This window comes from Amblyomma mixtum, chromosome 2, assembly GCF_055824585.1.
Source record: "Amblyomma mixtum isolate Tamu chromosome 2, ASM5582458v1, whole genome shotgun sequence".
Lineage (NCBI taxonomy): Eukaryota > Metazoa > Arthropoda > Arachnida > Ixodida > Ixodidae > Amblyomma > Amblyomma mixtum.
This window is the reverse complement of record NC_143013.1, coordinates 263,783,701-263,803,417: the sequence shown is the minus strand read 5'-3', so window position 1 is coordinate 263,803,417 and position 19,717 is coordinate 263,783,701. Positions and strand designations below refer to the sequence as shown.

The window sequence follows — 19,717 nt, the reverse complement described above, 5'->3', positions numbered from 1 at the left end:
GGGAGGGAGAAGATGTCACTTGGTCTGTGTGAGAGAGAAGTTGTTGAAAGGACTCAATAGAGCAGTGGCGTAAACGCGAGGAGAGGGTCGAGGCTAGTTCTCGGAAAGGGAATCCATCATTGAACAAGTTCCCTTCACACTCTCTCTCAAAAGCTGGTGGTGACCCTCCCCTCGGAAGTAAGAGAAGGAGAAAGGGAGAGGCTGACTGGGGAAGAGCACTGCTTCGCGCTTCTTTGTCCTCTCCTCCTCGCCGCTGCCGTCATCCTCCCTCTCGGAGCGTCGGCGGTTTCGGAGTTTTCAGAGTGTCCACGACCTCCTCTGTTGACACCATCGAGGCACCCTAGTTGACGCCACGGTCTCCGTGACAGCAGGAAGCGCCCCTGGTTTTCGCAACTGGTCCACGTGGTTGCCGGCGGCTGCTTGTCGTGAACTACGTAAGGACGCGCCAGGAGTCGGTCCGCCTCGTATCGAACGCACAGCACCAGCGATCTCTGCAGTGGAAATGGCTTCCAGCAGCAGCGCGGGTCCCATTGAAGCCGTGCCGGATCCTCTGCAGCCTCCCCAGACACCGAGCGACGAACTTCGCCGCCTTAAATGGTCAACCTGCTGGCTGGTCCTCCGTCTGATCATGGTCTTGGAAATCGGGATGGCACTGGCCACCCTGGGTATGGAATTGCTGATCTCCTCCGCCCGGATCCATGCGGACAAGCCTGCAACGCGCCTCCTGGTGTTTCTGCTGTTGCTGCTCATCGTGACCATTGCGGTGGTCCTCTGCGCGTCGTGTGGAAGGAATGATGCCATGGCCCAACGGGAACCCGAGGGAACAGCGTCTGCCTGAACGAAGCTTGCGCGGATGTGAAGGATGTGCGTGTACATGTAGCAGTTTATTCTGTGCTTGATAAATGAACGCGACCTTCTTTTGGCCGTATGTTGTCTGATGATTCCTTGGCGCCGATATTCACTGCAACGATAGGCCTGTGTGGTATCTTCTGTCCTCACGGCTCCACCTCCCCCCTTTGTTTACCACGGCCGCCTTCCATACACAAGATAAGCCTCCTAGCGGCAGCGGCAGGAACCGTAGACGGGCCGCTCGATAGATAGATAGATAGATAGATACTTGAGGCCGTACCCTTTGTAACGGGCGGGCACCACTAAAGTGAGCACCCAGACCAAAAAAAACAAAAAAACACAAAAAAACGAGATGAAAGCGCACAAGAAAGGAGAGAAAAAAAACAAAAATAAACGCAAAGTTCAAAGCAAGTAGTTCGCTCATCGACCGCGTTCACATCCGACTCTGCGGTTTTGCGCGGTTAGACACAGTGCGCCACCAAAGAGTCAGTCGACGCTTGGTTCGCAGCACACCCTCGCTCTTGTGCTTGGAGTTGTCTCCCTCGTCGTCCACCGCAGGATCGTGAAAGCCGAGCGCCTGAGGGAATGTGGTGCCCTCTGTCGGCATCGGATGGAGTCTCTGGCATGACATCACCAGGTGCTCGATGGTCTCCTCCACATCGCCACACGCTCGGCATAGTGCTGCCTGTGCTTCTGATGTTGCATCGAAGCGACGGCGGTACACCAGTGTCCGCAGCGCTCCGGCCCGGGCCTCAAACAGCAGTGTGCTACCAAGGCCGTTGTCAAATATCTTTTCGGGTCCGATGCTGTTCTTGCACTCGCGGTACACAGCCAGTGTCGGTTTTTCAGCGAGCGCCTGCAGCCACTGTTTATTCTCCAGTTCTTGGATCCGTCTCCTTGCCTCCTGTTTCCACGCCGTTGCTGATTCGGCATTTATGGGTGTGTGGAAAAGGCCATACTTGCCTTCTATCCGGTGAAGGCGCTTCACCCATGTAGTGCGTAGGCATGTCGCAGCGAGATATTCAAAGACCCGCCTAGCCCATCGGTCGCGGCTCATGAACTGGAGTCGACCGCGGTACTCTAGCTTGCTGCATGCCTCCCTTGCCTCAAAACTAGACCATCCAAGGTCGCCTTGGATGGCTGCATTGGCCACCCGTCCATGACAACCGACTGCAGTGCGGCCGACCTCTGTCTGTCTGCGCTCTAGCCAATTCCTGGTGGCTGATGGGAGGCAGACCACCGCGTTGGCGAACGTGAGTCCTGGTACGTGCGCGAGCTTCCAGAGGTCGCGGACCATAGTGTACTGATGGCACCCCCACAGGCACCGACGTCTGAGGATGCATTGCGCTCGGAGTGCAGACTGACAGACTGTTGAGACGGCGTTGTCGGTGGACAAGCCGCTCCCGGTCGATGCATCAGACAGCGTAGCCAGGCCGGAGAATGACGCTTTATTCTCGGATCAAGGGATATTATATAGCCAGAGGGGCGAGGGAGAGAGAGAAACGAATGAAAGATCGGTGTCGGCACGGGTTCAGTTGGTGGCTTATCGCTTCTGCTATCAGCAGCATCCGTTCCTCCTAATAGCCATAGCGATCCACTGGTTTCTTCACCCGGGCTGACCGGCGCAGCGTCGTCTCCTGGGGTGCAGGGTCAACGGGTGCTGACGTGGGTGCGTTGTGTTCAGCCAGCGGATGTCCCGATGGTGCTGCTGCTTGACTGTTTGTCCCTGTGTGTGTGGAGCCCTCGTCGTAGCGTTTGCGGACTTGATCAGCATGACGACGAACCACCACCTCATCTTCCGTCTTGACAGTAACTAGTCGAGCGCCTGTTGTTGACTTCACCTTTCCGGGTGTCCACTTGTCACCCACTCCATAGTTACGGACTAGTACTGGGTCCCCCGGAGCGAAACTCCAGCTGGCGTCGTCCGAAGTTCTCTTAGCTTCCCTGCACAGCTGCGCAGCTTTGTTCCTGGGAGGAAAACACATGTCAAGTCGAGTGCGTAGTCGATAACCTAACAGTGTTTCTGAAGGTGAAAGGCAGGACTGCCGCGGGGCATTCCTGTAACGACACAAAACTCGCGCGAGTGCGGTTGAGAGATCCACGCCCGGCATCTTCTTTAGTCCATCCTTCACCGTCCTGACTGCACGTTCTGCGAGTCCATTGCTCTGAGGATGGTAGGGCGGTGTCCGAATGTGGGCAATGCCGTTTCTTTCCATGAATGTGGCGAAATCCGACCCCGTAAAGGGCGTGCCATTATCAGTTACTACAGTGCGCGGTAGTCCGAACTGGCTGAACAGCGTACGCAGCGCGTTTACCGTGCTACTTGACGTTGCACGCGCTAGTGGAATTGCCTCGATCCACTTACTGTGGGAATCTACCACGATTAGCAACATTTTATCTCTGATAGGTCCGGCAAAATCCAGGTGCAGACGGGACCACTTTTCTTCGGTTGCTGGCCAGTTCACTGGCTCACGAGCTGGTGGCATTGGTAAAGCCTGGACACAGTTTCTGCATTGCGCGGCAATTCGGCAAATATCCAGGTCAATCTCCGGCCACCAAAATTTAGACCGCGCTACCTTCTTCATGGTGCAGACGCCCTGATGGGCTTCGTGCAGCATCATCAGCAATCTAGCGCGTGCCTGTTTGGGGATTACTACACGATGTCCCCACAGTAGGAGGCCATCCTGAACAGATAACTCCTCCCGCTTTTTGTAGAAAGCCATCATCTCAGAGTTACCGGTTGAACACGCGTTGGGCCAACCCTCACGGACGTACCTGCATACAAGGGGTAGCACCTCGTCCGTTGCTGTAAGTGACCGCAATTCATTTATGGTGATGGCCGACTGGTCCCACTGGTCGATGGCGAGAACAAACTCTGCGTCGCCTTCCGGTGCAGTCTCGGTTTCCTGCAAGGTTTGAGGTAAACGGCTTAGGACGTCCGCGTTGACCATCATTTTACCGGACTTTCAAAGCAGCTTGTATTTGTACGCTCCTAGTAAGAGCGCCCATCTTTGTATTCTGGCGGCGGCCATGACTGGGGTCTGGCGATCCATTCGCAGAAGGCCAAGCAGAGGACGGTGATCCGTGACCAGGGTGAACTCCCTGCCAAGTAGGTAGTCACGGAAACGTGAAACACCGTAGACAAGAGCTAACGCTTCCCGTTCAATCTGTGAATACTTCGTTTCAGCCGAAGTCAAGGTCCGGGACCGAAATCCAATGGGCTGTTTTCTCCATTTATGCGATGGAACAGTGCCGCTCCTACCCCATGAGGAGAGGCGTCGCATTCCAAAAGTAGCTCGAGCTTCGGATTGAAATACGTTAACACAGGAGCTGCGCAAAGAGCCTTTTTCGCCAGCTCGAATGCAGCTTGCTCTTTTTCGCTCCACATCCACCTGGCTCCCTTCGTCAGCAGCTTGTACAAAGGAGCAAGCAATGTGGACAGATTAGGGAGAAACTTATTGTAGAACGTGATGAATCCAAGAAAAGCACGCAACTCTGTAACATTACGCGGAGAAGGGGCTAGTCGGATAGCATCGATGTTCTTCTCAATTGGATGCAACCCGTTTTTGTCAATGCGATGACCAAGATATGTGACTGCTTGCTCGGCGAAGCGACATTTATCAGAGCGCAGCTTAATACCATGTTCCCTGAAGCGCTGCAGCACTGCTTTCAAGTTGGCGTCATCTTGGCTCTTATCAGCTATCAGCACATCGTCAAGGTAGGCCTGCACGCCGGTTAACCCTTGGAGTACCGATTTAATTTTCCGCTGGAAGATTGCTGGCGCCGATGAGATACCGAATGGCAGCCGATTGTAGCAGTAGAGCCCTTTGTGAGTGTTAATGACGGTCAGTTTCCGCGAATCCTCGTCTAGCGCGACCTGGTTATAGGCATCCCGCAGATCTAGCACACTGAACCGTTCTCCTCCCGCTAAATTGGCAAACATATCGTCAATGACTGGCAGCGGGTATTGCTCAACCTCACACACTGGATTTAGTGTAGCTTTAAAGTCTCCGCAAATGCGCACCGAGCCGTCCTTTTTCAAGACGGGAACAATGGGCGTGGCCCATTCCGAATATGGCACTGGAGATATTATCCCCGCTTCCGCGAGCCTATCCAACTCCTGCGACACTTTCTCTTTGTACGCAAAAGGAACCTTCCTTGCCTTGAAAAACTTCGGAGTCGATCCGCTCTTGAGATGAATCCGGGCTGGCGGGCCTTTCAGGAGTCCCGTGGTCTCGGTGAAAAGATCGGCGTAACTGGTCAGTAGTGCCAAAGCCGGTAGCGGGGCAGCTGGCGGAATTGTGCTGGTCTTGTTGGGTTGCGCCTTGACGTGAAGGACAGCCGTTCCCGTGTCATCCAGTTTCTGCAATAGATCCCGGCCACAAAGACTGGGGCCTTTGCAGTTTAACACCACCAGGTTGCATTCAACGGTCGCTGCTTGATAAGACACGTCCATGCTCATTACCCCAAGTACGGGTAGCTTCCCGAGATAGCACAACTTTATCGGCGATTTCGCAAGCGGAGGCCATTCCTTACGATGCTTGTCATAGATAGCTTTTGAAATGACGCAGACTGGGGATCCGGTATCAATGTCCATTTTTAGGTCAACGCCGTTCCACGTGAATGTTTTCTGAATGGGCGGTAGCAGTGTCTGCTTCGTGCGGAGAGACCAAATCTGCGATGTACTACTATCACTGTCCTCAGATTCCTGCTGCGTTTGCGCTTCCATGGTACCGGTTCTGTTAACAATGTCCGATGAAGAGCACATCCTCGCTAGATGACCGTACTGTCTGCATTTGAAACATTGCCGTGTGTTAAAGCGACACGCTTCCGTCTTGTGGCCATGGTTCCCGCAGCACTGGCATTGCTTTTGTGGCCTGAACTTCGGCTTTTCTCTCTCTGGTTTGCGCCGACGAGTTACATTGAGCACGTTAGCACCCAGAGCTTGTCCGGTTATGCCCCGTGAATCAAGTTCCGCGCTTTCTGCAGCTAGCGCGAGAGCCTCTGCTTCCTTTAGCGACAGGTCCTTTTTCGCCAGAAGTTGCTTTTGCAAACTTTTCGTTTCAACGACTGGATCAAGTCTGATCATTTGTGATTACGACAACGAATAGCGGCAGCTACGCATAGTTACAACAAAAGTTCTGGTGCCGAAACCCGGGAACGGATTTCTTACATCGACCGGACCCCAACGACAACGACAAGATGGAGGTGCTGAAGAAGAAGAGGAAGGCTGTCAGATCATCAGCGACGCGTCTTACTAAAGAAGCCGACGACATCTTGGCCGCCGAGACAGCACCCGACATCGAAAAGGTGAGCGTTCTTCTCGAGCGCTTACAATTGGTGCAACGGCAGCTCAACGATGTGGACTCCGCGATCGAGCCACATATCAAAGATGACGACGCAGACGCTGAGTTTGAACAGGTCCTTGAGTATACCGACAAGATTGCCATTAGCATCTGCAGATTAAAACTCAAGACAAATCCTGAAAGCCGGAAGGAATCAGCGACCACCTCTACGACTTCCGCACATCACAAGATAAAACTTCCGAAATTGGAACTATCGAAATTCGACGGAAGAAGAAAAAATTGGCAGCCGTTCTGGCAGCAGTTTGAGCCAGCTATTCATACGAATCCGGACCTCTCCCCTGTTGACCGCTTTAACTACCTAAAGTCGCTGCTTTCTGGACAAGCTGAAGCCTCCATCGCCGGGCTTCAAGCTACAGCTGAGTGCTATACTGATGCCATCGAAATCCTAAAGCAGCGATTCGGCGACCAAGCGGCCTTGATACAGGAACACATGCAGGGGCTCATCGATATCCGGGGTGTGATGTCTGCGGGAAAAGTGCGTGACTTAAGGCGGCTCTACGACGACGTGCAAGTGCGTATGCGAGGCTTGAGAGCGTTGGGTGTTGGCGACGACAGTTACAACGCGATGCTGTATCCCGTCCTGCTTCGTGCACTTCCAAGGGAGCTCGTCCTCGCCTATCACCGCGCGCACGCAGAGGACCAACATGCTCCGAGTACAACGTCATCTACAACGGCAGAAGATTGTGCCCGGTCCACGACATCCTCAGCAACAGCGACGGTCAGCCGGACACCACTCAAGTCTCTACTTCGGTTCTTCAGACTGGAGTTGGAGAGCCGCGAGAAAGCCTTCGAGCATCGACCTGACACTGCGCCCGGTAAGCCAGCGTCTCATTTTCACGGGCCAAAAGGCGAATCAAGAGGGAGCATTCGACCTTCCTCGGCCGCAGCCTTGCTTGGCTCAGCATCGAACATCTCCTGCCCAATCTGCGGATCAAGCAATCACGGAGGGGAAGATTGCAATTCACATTTGGATGTAACGCAGAAGAAAGCAATTTTAACGTCCAAAGGCAGATGCTTTCGCTGCACGAAACAAGGTCACAGATCCAAGAATTGCAGGATGAGACTGATCTGTAACAAATGCACACGAAGGCATGCGACCTCCATGTGCGATCCCGCCTTCATTAATAACTCATCGAAAGGAGAGGGAGCTACCGAAAGAGCTGGAGGAGTCATCCTGCATGCTTCCGAAGCCGAGGAGAATCGCCCCAAACAAAGTGTGCTAATGCCGACGGTGACCGCTTGGAACAAAGGGACTAAGGCAAAGCGAATGTGTCGAATATTATTTGACAGCGGAAGCCAAAGAAGTTTCATTTCCGAAGATTGCTCGCGACAGCTCGGTTGCCGACTGCTAGGAACCGAAATACTCACTATTGGAGTTTTCGGAGGAGTACAGAAGCAGCGCACATACCGACGCGTCGAAGTGCGTCTATTCGGAAAAGGTGACCCCAAAACAGAATGTAAAATTGAGGCCTTAGAGGTACCTACTATATGCGACCAAGCCGTCCCTTGTCCCGACGAGCAGATCAGGAAGACTCTGCGCGAGCGCTCAATGCCACCGGGTGACGAATTTCAGCATCCCCACACTGCCCTGATCGATGTCCTGGTCGGTTCAGATCACTTCTGGGAATTTCTAACTGGCAGGATGGAGAAATTGGACGCTCGGCTAACGGCACTCGAAACAGTGTTTGGATGGGCAGTGCAAGGCAAAACTTCATCTTCCTGCCAGGAAACGACTTGTGCTCATGCAGTCGTATTAAGAGCGACGGTTGCAGATGAGCAGGTAGAGCCTGTTTTGAACTGTTTCACACCTGTTGAGCTTGGACAACAAAGGGGAGTAAAAGCCACGAAGCCCGTCTGCGGAGAAGAAAACGAACTCCTAGACTTTCATCGATTCAGCTCCGCAACTAAGGTAAACCGGGTGACAGGTTGGATTCTGCGGTTGGTAAATAACCTGCAAACAAAACAAAGGCATACGGGCCCCCTATCGGCTCTTGAATTGGAACATGCACAACTTTATTGGCTGAAGCAGGCACATAAATCGACATTCGGTACCGAGCTGCAGCGCGTAGCCAAAGGAGACAGGACGCCGCGTGATTCAACCCTCAACGACTTCGTTTTACGGAGAGATGACAACGGGTTGCTACGGATACGCAATCACACCTGTTCAGCGCACAATGACTACGACGAGCGGCACCCTGTCGTCCTACCGAAGCAGCACCGATACACTGTCTTGTTAGTGCATCAGGCTCACAAGAAGTTGTTGCATGCAGGAGTGCGGGACACGCACGTCCAACTGCGCGAAGGGTTTTGGATAGTGCGTGGCCGGCATTTGGTGAAAAGTGTAGTGCGCTCCTGTGTTGTGTGCCGGCGGCTGAGTGCCACCCGCGTCGAATTGGACACGGACCAACTCCCCCCCGACAGAATTTCTCAAGCAAAGCCTTTCGAAGTCATCGGAGTGGATTTTGCGGGCCCACTCCTCGTGAAAGAGGGTTCAAGTGTAGTTAAATCCTACATTGTTCTGTTCACTTGTGCTGTGACGCGTGCTGTGCATTTAGAACTGGTGAAGGACATGAACACGAAGCCTGGGGACATTGTTTTGGTCCGCGAAAGCTTTCCTCGCCTCCTGTGGAAAAGCGGAGTCGTTGTAACGTGTGTTCCACGGACGCGACGGAAAGATAAGGTCTTGCGAAGTCCGGCTGCCGAAAGGCAAAGTGGTTAGACGGTCGGTACAGCTTTGTACCCGACTGAGCTGTCAGAAGCGTAGAATGAGTCGTTGACCCATTCGGCGGGGGAGTGTTGCGACCTTCCGGCGCGACAGTCAAGGGCGACCTTCCGGCGCGACGGTCAGGGACGGGCTAACCCTACCGCCCATTAGTGTTCTTTTTTTGTGTGCCATCTCCCCCTTGTCGTTTTCAGCCACATGTCCTTCTGGCCCGGGGAGCGCCTGGGGGGGGGGGGGGGGGGGGGGGGGGCGTTTGGAAGCTCGCGCTCTGGTCTTCCCAAGTAATCAGTTATGAGCCGTGCCGGCTCACCCAAAGCGGAAGCTCTTTGTGTGAGCGCGGGCGCCGATGCCCCCTCAAAGGTGCCGCGGTTGGAAGGGGCTTTTGGACAGCGTGGGGAGAGCGAGGGCCAGTTGTACTCCGGACGCCGAACGACGAGCAGCTAGCTTCGCTGACTGCTCGAGCGTTCCGGGAGATGTGCAGTTGCGTTGCATTTGATTCTTGTATTTAACTTATAAATAAATTCAACGAGTTAAGTTTCAACGACTGGATCAAGTCTGATCATTTGTGATTACGACAACGAATAGCGGCAGCTACGCATAGTTACAACAGCTTTATTCTCGGATCAAGGGATATTATATAGCCAGAGGGGCGAGGGAAAGAGGGGCGAGGGAGAGAGAGAAACGAATGAAAGATCGGTGTCGGCACGGGTTCAGTTGGTGGCTTATCGCTTCTGCTATCAGCAGCACAGACCTTGGCCTCGTGCAGCCTGAACATGTCAGTCTCAGCGCACAAATTTATACCCAGGTATTTGTACGATGTGTCGACTGTCAGGGGCTCTTCGTTCAGCATCAGCAACAGCTGATCAGTCGCCTCGCCCGCCAGCTGAACAACCATGCATTTTCGTTGGTTGAACTTGAGTCCAAGGCTTCGCAGCTCCACGGCACAAACGTCTAGCATTTTCTGTACATCCTGTGGTGTTTCTCCCATAATTACTATGTCATCAGCAAAGGCAAGACCCGGCAGTCGGCTGGAGCTGTCAATTCCTCTGGTGCTGTACTTAAGGCCGAATCCCAGGTTTGCCTGTAGAAGTGCCCTTTCCAGTCCGCACACATACAGCAGGTAGAGGAGGGGAGACAGTGGGCATCCCTGCCGAAGCCCTTTGCGCACGCAGACCCGCTCCGATTGTACATTGCCAAATAAGGCTGTGACTACATTTTCCCGGTACAACCTCTTTATCGTATCGAGGAGTGGAGGTGCCACCCCCAGAGTACCAAGGCGGTGGGAGAGAGCTTCGTGCGGAACGTTGTCATATGCCTTTTCGACATCTAGAAAGCAGCAGATGAGACTCCTGCCCTCCTTCCTGGCGATGTCTATGCAGCTGGTGAGTACGAAGAGGTTGTCTTCTAGCCTCCTGCCCGGACGAAACCCATTCTGCAGCTCCGTTAAGACGTGGGCTGATTCAGCCCATCCACTGATCCAGGCTTTCAACACTTGCATAAAAACTCGGTACACCACGCTGGTGACCGTGAGTGCCCGGTAGTCGCCGATATGAGCAGCATTGCCGCCGTGCTTCAGCAGGAGCACCACCCTGCCATTGTGCCAGTCCTCGGGTATGTCTCCGCCGTTGATAATGGTGGTAAACAAATCGGCAAGCTGTTCCCTCGAGTTTGGACCGAGTAGTTTTAGTAGGCGAGCTGGTATTCCATCGGGTCCCGTGGCCGTGCAAGCGCTGATGCGGCCCAGTGCCCGATTCATGCCTGGCAGTGCGACCTCCCATGTGATGTCCGGTTGGTCCTGGGGTGGAGCTGAGGACAATGTCTTCTCAAGCTTGTGCTCAGGCGTGTGGGCTGGTGGCCCATACAGGGCTGACAAGTAGTCAGTGACGTGCTGTTGCAGGTCGGTGATGGGCAGTCCTGTAGCACTATCCACCATTTCTATTGGCCCCTCCCTTTTCCTGTCCAGTGAGTTGACATACCGCCAGAACCTCTGAGCTGCCGACTTGCCCTCTGCCCGCAGTTCTTGCATTTGCTTGATATTTGCGGCCGCAAGCTTTGCCTGCACCAATGACTGCATTTCGTGTTTGCGCTGCAGGTACCTGTCCCATGTCGCTGCTGCTGCCTCAGGGTCCTTATCTTTCACCGCCCTGCGGTGGGCGCGGTTCGCGTCCCTGCGCGCTTGCCATGCCTCTGCCACCTGCCTGTCCCACCATGGCTTCTTGTAGGCTTGCCCATGTCCCTTGTGGACCATGCGTGAGCGCATTATCGAACGCAGGGCTTCCATGTATTCGTCGTATGTAGCGGCTCCGATCCGCCTCTGGCTGTCTTCAAATTCCTTGGCGACGACCTCCATCTGTCTTACCGGAAGGTAGAGAGCTTTCGACCGTCGCGGTGGAGTCTTCCGACGTTGTTTACGGCTGAAGTCCAGACGCAGGCGATTATGGTCGCTGCCCATGCTAACCAGGCCCTCTTCATCAATGTCGAGGTGCTGCAGAAGGCTCAGTAAACGAGGGGATAGCAGCGCATAGTCAATACATGTTGCACTGTTTCTGGCGCACCACGTATACTGGCCGTCGCATCTCGGGTCCAAATTGGCGATGTTGAGCTGGAGCTGTTCCGCCAGCCGGATGAGGAGGTCACCGTTAGCGTCAGTGTAACCGTCAAGCTCGGAGAGGTGGCCGTTGAAGTCCCCAAGAATGATCACCTCCCTGTCAATTGCAACCAGGCGGGCGTCTCTGCACACGCACTCCACTAAACCATGGTTATTGTCGGGACGACTGCTGCGGACGGAAAAATATACCACGCATAGCGCTGTGGGGACCCCGAGAAGATCACCTACCACCCATAAGTGGTCACTGCACCCATCGTCATGCCCCACACGATCACTGCACTCTTGCGCCTGCCACTCCAACTCACGGCGCCACATCACTCCCACACCTCCACCTTTCCGGCTTTCACCCAATCTGTTCTTGCCCGCCCAACACCAGCTCGGGTCGATGGGAGGCTCCTCGAGGTCGCGGAGGTGGGTTTCGGCCACCGCGTATACGGATATTTCCTCTGTGCGAAGCGCGCTGTACAGTTCCGCCCACTTTTGTTCTCGTCGAGCGCCGTGAAGGTTCAGAAAACCGACTCTGAAGCTTCTTTGCTTCTTGCACCGAGGTGCTGGGCGGCGACGCTGCTGCTCGCACCTTACTGCGCTTGCCGCGGCAACTGTTGCAAGATGTGGTGTCGGACGAGGTCGCCAACCATCCGGAAAAGGTCTCCGGGCGCTCCCCCCGGGTGAGCCAATCGCGGGACGTGCAGCGTCGCCTGGAGAGGGGCTGGGCCACCGTGCGATGTCATCCCGTTGCTCCGCATCGTGCCCAGGTGCCATGGGGCCGCCGCCGGCGGCAGCTGCGGCCCGGGGTGCAGCTGCTCCCAGTACATCGGTTGGGCCCATGGTGAAGGCGCCTGTGTCAGGTCTGTCCTTATTCCGGAGCTCGCCCACGCTTCTGGCTCTGCTGGGGCTGGTTCCGCTGTCCCGACCGCGTCGGCTGGTTTCCTTCTGGCCAGTTCGGCTTGTCCACGGGGGGTCTCTTTTCCTGGGGCCGGTGTTTTCGGATGCAGTCGGTTGGGTCGTCCGCTCCGAGGCTCCCGCCTCCACCCTAAAAAAGGTCGAGCCGCGAGTGCCACTTCTTTCGCTGCTTGGCGAGCTGTGGCAGCCAGGTAGTGTACGCCATCCTGCGCCATCTGTTCGTCGCCCTCCAAGAGCTTGGAGAAGTCAACGAACACTGCATTCCCCGAAGCGCACAGCTTCCTCAGCTGTGTGTTGAGGAGCATTGCCTTCGCCCATGGCTCTTTTCCCCGTGTTCTCACTTCGGGGACGGAACATATTGCCATCTTCTGGGCATAGGGGGCGAAAAGCTGCCTGACTGATTTGACGACCGCTTCCGGCTGGGCACCTTGGATCACATCCGCCACACCTGCGTGCAAGATTAGCAGCTGCAGGTTGTGTCCGGGCTCACTGTGGAGCTGAGTGAGCCTCCGGTGCACATCGGCTACAGTCGCATGGCGGCCATAGACGCATTCCACCCTCATACCCTTTCCCAGTTGCCGTCGTAGTGCCCTGGCTATTCGTGGTGCATTTCCATCACCAACGACCCACACTTCTCGTGGGGAGTCGGGTAGAACATGCCTCTCGTTGGGTTCCCGAACCGAGTCGGCGTCCTCTCTGCGGAGATGTCTCTCGCTGTCGCCCCGCTGGCCGGATTTCTGGGCTCTTTTATCCTTCTTCGCCGGTTTGCCGGCTCTCTCTGGTCGATATGAGGTGCCCCCGCTGGGCGAGGCCTGGTCGTGCTTATTACCCGCCACTATGCCATTCGTTTGGACGCCAGCATCCACAACCCCAGGCCTTTCTGTGGTCGGTGTAAGTGTGTTGAGCTCGCCTTGCGGTTTCCTTCGCACCTCTGGCTCCTCTTGAACCTCCCTATCTGTCGTGGGTGATTCTGAGGAGTTATCGATGTGCAGCGAGCCGGAGGCATCGTCCCTGTGTGGAGGTTTGCCTGGAGGTACTAGGAGTTGGTCCTGCTGTTGGAGTTGCTCCTTCATCTGCAAGATGACACACTTCAGCGCCTCCATCTCTGCGTTCGCATCCAGTACCTCTTTGTGCAACCCCTCCATCATGATGCATTGTTTGCAAACGAAGGGGCTCGCCGTAGCCGTTTTCAGGTCTTGAAACCCAGTCTCCTCCAGATAAGCCCACCTCCCACACTTGTCATACTGCACCTGGTCTTCGTCCGTTTGTTGTCGCCTCTTCACTCCCGTCGCCATGACGTTCCAGGAATTTCTGCAGGGGAGAACCGGGCGAGGGAGAGACTGGTCGGACGGGAGAGCCGCTCGGTGAGGGGGGGGGTGTGGAGGGGGTTACTTCCTTGCACGTTGCCTTCCCTCCGTGAAATGACGATGGAGGCGCTTAGGCCTACGTACACTTTGCGACGAAAATCCAGGCTTCGGGGTTGATCAGCAGATGATGGTGAGCTTGTCGCAGATGCCAGCACGGCGCCTGGCCTTGACGACCCTCACACATTGCTCGCGAGCTTCCCCCATTGCTTTCGAACTTCGCGCCGTATCCAAGGAGCAACACGCCACACGCACACCGCCGCCTACCTTGCCGCAGCGCCGCCTCAAGTTTGCATGGCGACCCCTCGTATGGCGTAGAGTCACTGGAAAAATTTCAGAGTACCGCATTTCTTTTCCCCGCGCCGCCGACGCGGTCATTGGCCCAACCGTACCACGTGATCTTGGGGTGCCATATACCTTCCAAGCGCCGGTCGGGCCAGCTGAGAAGAGCGCAGGTTTCCGACGTTTCTCGCGTTGCAACTGTCGCTCTCGTGTTTGATACCGAAGAAATCATGCCTGGCTGCTGCGCCTTCGGATTTAGCAACCGCACCGAGCCCGGAAAGACTTTTTTCTCTATTCCGACCGGGAAAAATGACCGAGAGCGCCGTTCTGCGTGGTTGCACAGAATCGACCGGGAGAACTTCAAGCCTTCAAAAAACACACGCTGCTAAGTGAACCTTGCTTGTGCTTTTTGGTGCTGTTTTAGAAGGTATGTACGCGCAGTGCACGCGGTGTTAGCGATAGGATGCTAAGAGAATAGGAGTTCACAGCAAGACCGTCGCGCATGTCGCGCAGGGATCGTTCGCGGCTTGCCCGCTTGACGCGGGTACAGGTGTACGCGCTTGTTACTCAACACACGCGGCTCTTCGGACTATTCCGTGCTTGTGGCACGCGAAGGCACTAACTTGTCGCGCGAGAATTCCGCGTCCTAACGTGCACCAAGCACTCGCACGATCTTTCCTCGCCTCGAGTCATTCGACCCATGGCACTTGTTTTTCGCGGACCGTGACGATCGCAGTCAATAAAAGCATGGACGGGCGTGTCTTACGTTCACATAACGGCCGCTTTCTGTTCAGTTGTGTTGGGACTGGTAGAAAAATAGAAATGGGTGAAATGTTAGCAATCCTTGAAGCTGCGTGTTTGCGGCGACATGCGTGTTTACATCCCAAATGAGCTATTTTAAGTGTCACTGCGTAAACTTAGAAACCTTTATAACGTATTGTTTTTCTTCGCCTTTTTATTTCGGTGTTTCAGCTTATTATTACAGCTGTCTTCCATGTTTTTCTTGTTCCACATATTTGAAACAGGGCTTCACTCGAAAAAGCCCTGGGAGCCTCCTTGGGCAGCCCAGCACTTGGGTGACCAGCATCACTCTTCTAACCGTACAACAAACATTTGCAGGACCACTTTTGTGCTGAAGACTTCGAGAAGCCTAGAGTGGATGGGAAGAAGAAGCTAATGTCAAGTAGTTTCGTCCTGCTTGAACGAGACGGTAGTCCCGTGGCGGTCCACGATGCTCACTGCCCAAAAGCACGCGCTTGTCTCTTTGCTGCTCGGAGTGGCGAAATGTTTCCTTCGTAGCTTGCTCCGCGGAAGGGGAAAAAAGGCGTGCACAAGCTCCCGATAGCAGCGCTAAGATGCTGCTCACAATCATAGCACAGTTCCTGCAGTAAACGCAACCGCGGAGCAAAACAAACCGCCGGCTGCATTAGTTCGCACAAAATAACATTATTTTTTCTCTTCTGAGTAACCATTGTCTCCGAGCACGAAGTATTTGCGCTTCAGTGAACACTCAACCCGATATGTCACCGAATATCAAGCTCTTCCAACACGGCGACCTTCCTGCGACGCAGTCGGCTTGGAAGGTAAATGGCAGTGGCCGCTCAGTGTTGCCAGTCAAATTCCGACCTTTGCGGTACTCAAATTTTTTCCAGTGACTCTAACAAGAGTTGCTCCGGGGCTTCTTCTTCTTAAAAAGCGTTATTCTTTTTTTTAAATGATTCTTAAAAAGAATTATAGAAATCTGAGCACGCAAACGAAAGTTATTCCACTTCGAAATAGAAAGGTGAGATGACAACCTGTTTCATTCACTCATTTCACTCTCCCAGTACTGAGATTGGGCGCTGCCAATCAAAAGCGCGCCTCGTCAAGCTTAGCACACATGCAGCGGAAGCTTACATGCACGTGTAGGCGCTGTAGACAGAGCAGGGGTGACTAACTCAACAAAGGAAGCTCTGTGATGTTTCTTTGTTATAGTCGGATACAACTTAAGTCTGCAGTGAAGCTCCGCCCACATTCAGCCTCCGTGCACAGAATTCCTCCACGACAAAAAAAAGTAGTCCGCTGCTTAAACATTTCTTGTTACCTAAACAAAAAGCTTATCTCACAAAAAAAAAAATTACGAGCTCTATAATTTTAATATGTGGATTGTTTGATATGGTCAAACATTAAAAAGCTGATTTAGTTTACTGCTCCGTTTGGCCAGCGGAGTAATACAAAACGCCGCGGACAACGGCCCAGTGTCAGCAACTGCTGTTTTTTTAAGTTGTATCCTACTAGAAGGCCGTCCCCATCCCCTGTCCCGCCTTTCCCTTAAGATTTTTGGACAAGGCGTGCCGACCGGCTTTTTTTTTTCGCTGCTTTCTTGGTGTGGTTTGAACAACAGTTCTCGCCCACATGAAAGTTTAAAGCGGAATAGGTAGTGTCGCCGCTAGCATTTTTCTTATTATATTTCGTTCACTTTCCCTGCTTCTTTTCAGTTTCTGTGGCATGATAGAAGCATGAAGCACTCAGAGACATGACATTTTTGGATCCACTTCGCGAGTATAAAAGAACAAGATTCAAAGTGGACGCCGAACCAATCAGAAAGGCACCACCCAATCTGGATGCCGTTACGATACCATCGGCTCGAAACGAAAGATTAAAATATTATATCTCGCGACTTCGGCGATCTCTTTCGGCGTTCAGGTGCCACGACGTCCCTTACTCTGCCTAAAAAGAATAAAGACCTCAGGCTTTATCTACGTCGCAGGGTTCCTTTCAAGCATTTAGATAAAGTATTGTTCAATGTATACGTCAGTCAGAATCGCTGCCTTAGTTTTAGTACATCAGAATATAGCTGAGACGTTCTAACTAGCAGTCTGGTTAACTAATATGGAATAGCTAACTTTTTAACTATTAACGTTAGGGTCCTTAATTACTGAGAGGCGTGTAGACAGAGGTAAGTAATATCCATATCAGTTTTTATAAGCGGTTATTGTCGCCGCTGTGGCCCAACAAATTTTGGCTACATCGCGCCAAAATACGTGCGCTTTCGCGAATCCTCCAGGAAAACCAACCTCTCCCGTGCACGGAACTCGTCGAAATAGCCAAAATTTGTTGGGCCACAGCACCGAGGGTAACCGCGTTTTTGAAGTTCTAAAAACTGGCATCGGTAATAAATACGGTAGGCTACACATCTCTCAATAATTAAGGACCCTATAAGTAACAGTTACAAAATTAACTGTTCAAAATTAGTTAGCCATACTGCATGCTTCCAACAATGAGTTGCCTATACCGAGAAGCAGGTGCCGGCTCAAAATAATGCACCACACAAGACCGTGTACCCGCGCACAATGTGCAGCCGCTCACTTTAAAATTATCGATGGACGCTCTCCACTATGCGCATGTTGATAATCTGGCAAGCCGGCACCGCTGTTCATTGCCACGGCCGCTCCAGATCGAGCGGCTATGTGATCACACTCGCATTTTTTAAAATTTTTTTATTTACAAATACTGCTGTCTCTGAGGAGAGACATAGCAGGAGTGGGTAAATACATTAGTAAAAACAAATAACATGGGTAGCATAGACATAGATAATACAGAAGTATTAAAAACAGATCAACAGGTCAAATTGTCAGGCAACAGAACAACAAACTCTTCAATTGGCAATAAACGAATTGAGCCGTCCAATCTATTCCAAATTTAAACAGTTACAGGAAAAAAAAGAAAATTTAAAACAATCTATATGTGGTTTGAAGGGAACAATGTTTAATGGGTGGTTCCGTCTGGTTGCACGTGCGCTTGAGGATACAAATGTGAAGGGTGCCTGAATGCCAGATGACGTGTGAACGATCCTGTGCAGGATAATGATGCGTTCACGTGTGCGCCTATGTTCTAAAGTTTGTGAGCGCTTTGTAGTATGACTTCACGGTGGTAAAAAAAGCCTAAATTTCGGGAGTGTTTCACCCGCCATTCTTATACCCCTGTCACACTAGCAAATTTAATGTCATTCGAATCGAATGACATTCGCCATCGAATGAGTTAGGGGAACTCATTCGCATTCGATCTCGAACCGAATGCGTACTCTGGACACCAGATACGCAGCAGGAACAAGCGACGCGAAAAAAATAATGTGCACACTGCCAAACCTAGAAAGTGCATTTATTTAGTTCTGCTAAAAAAAGTCATTGTTTGTGTGAATCTGTTCACACTAGAGGCTGTCGTGGATAGCTGTTACTCTCGGTCTCAGCTGTCTACCGCAGCGGCCGAGCGTGAAGCAGCGCCTTTCCCGCGACCGTCGGTCATTTTGGGATGCGCGATTCTTGTTGGTTGGCGTGCCATGTTCGTTAAGCTCGAAGGTACTTAAAGACGTAACTGAGCAGTTCACTTTTTGGAAGTCGTTTCCAAGCTCCGCGCGTGTCCGTGCACCGCCATGTCAGCCATTTTGTTTGTTTACATTTATCGGATTTGTGGTTGACTTTGTACTTGGCTTGAGTTTTGATGGCTAAAGTGGTGCAGAATGGCCGCAAATAATATTTTAAGCTTATAATACGCCACACAAATGTTCTCAGCCGCTTTTGAAATACTGCACAACAATTTCAAACATATTTTATGCGCGCTGATGTCGTTCAGTTGGACTATTTTTTTTTTTTCACTGATCGCCGATGCCATCATTTTCGAATGACATTATTTTTTTGCGTGTAGCACCGACGGAGACCGAATGACATTCGATGTATCGAATGCCATTAGGTTCGAATGACATTAAATTTGCTAGTGTGACAGGGGTATTAGTTTTGCGAACTTTCACAGCTTCGTTTGCTTTGTTACTGCTTGGTAACGCTGCTGGACTCCATTCATTATGTTTGTTCGCGAGATAGAACACGTCGGACCGGACTGGACCAGCCTTTCCAGGCTATACATTAATAGTTGCGCCTAGAAGTTGCATTAAAAAAAAAATAAATGTTTTGCCCTGGCCAGTTGGGCACCGTTTCAGCGATAAGCCTTTCCAGTATACTTGTATTGTACGTGAGAGAGTACTTGCACGCGTTCGTTAGTTTCGTTCACAATAAAGGAACTCCGGTAAAACTTAACTGGTTTCATTGGCCGAATGGTAAAACAAGAAAACTTTACAGAGAGACTGGAAGCACAGCCTTTCCGTCCAGCGTCTCACAAAGCACTGTTCTTTCGATGCCGGGCCGAGTCTTCTTTTCTCCCTCTTCTGCCGCCGCTCCCGCCTCTCCGACCTTGGATAGTAGAATTCTCGGAAAGCCTGCCGCCCGGTTCAGGGACGGTCGCGGGGGGACGGCCACGGGAGCCCCTTTCGGGCGCCTGCCGCCTGGTCGGCTCGCGCGCACACACGTGTACAAGGGTCCTTGACCGAGGAAATCGCGTGTCGAATGGCGCCGCATTTTGTCCCCCTTTTCGTCTCCGACAATACTCTCAGTTGCTTTCCCCAAGAAAAGCACGCATTCACTCCGCGCTTGTAATGAGCGAGCACTTCAAATATGCCCACGGCATACCAATGGAAGAGAATTCTTTCGTCAGAGGGTCCATTGCTGCGCCTTTATCGGGCTCATCGTACAATTTACCAGCGACATTTGAATTACTTTACTTTGCTGCAAATAACATGGATATTTATTTCTTT

The 19,717-nt window shown here is 52.6% G+C and overlaps 2 protein-coding genes across 4 annotated transcripts in view; one reads left to right on the top strand and one right to left on the bottom strand.

The window, feature by feature from the left end:
- The window catches only part of LOC149363853 (cyclin N-terminal domain-containing protein 1-like), a 437,455-nt gene that overhangs the window by 319,943 nt on the left and 97,795 nt on the right, over window positions 1-19,717 (top strand). The gene's annotated exons all lie outside the window — the stretch shown is intronic.
- LOC149363858 (uncharacterized) lies at window positions 2,337-5,339 on the bottom strand. Its single transcript, XM_089573818.1, has 3 exons — window positions 5,012-5,339; window positions 3,625-3,755; window positions 2,337-2,817 (listed from the first exon to the last, which is right to left on the bottom strand). Exons 1-3 carry the CDS (start codon window positions 5,309-5,311, stop codon window positions 2,427-2,429), a joined length of 822 nt encoding a protein of 273 aa, XP_089429944.1. The 5' UTR covers window positions 5,312-5,339; the 3' UTR covers window positions 2,337-2,426.

What these genes read in the sequence shown, in the direction of transcription:
- LOC149363858 (XM_089573818.1), bottom strand. Translation starts at nt 5,311, where the DNA reads ATGAGCATGGACGTGTCTTATCAAGCAGCGACCGTTGAATGCAACCTG. An exon ending in CGACTCCGAAGTTTTTCAAG is followed by an intron (nt 3,756 to 5,011) that starts GCAAGGAAGGTT and finishes CAAACCTTGCAG; the next exon opens with GAAACCGAGACTGCACCGGA. An exon ending in GTGCTACCCCTTGTATGCAG is followed by an intron (nt 2,818 to 3,624) that starts GTACGTCCGTGA and finishes TTTTCCTCCCAG; the next exon opens with GAACAAAGCTGCGCAGCTGT.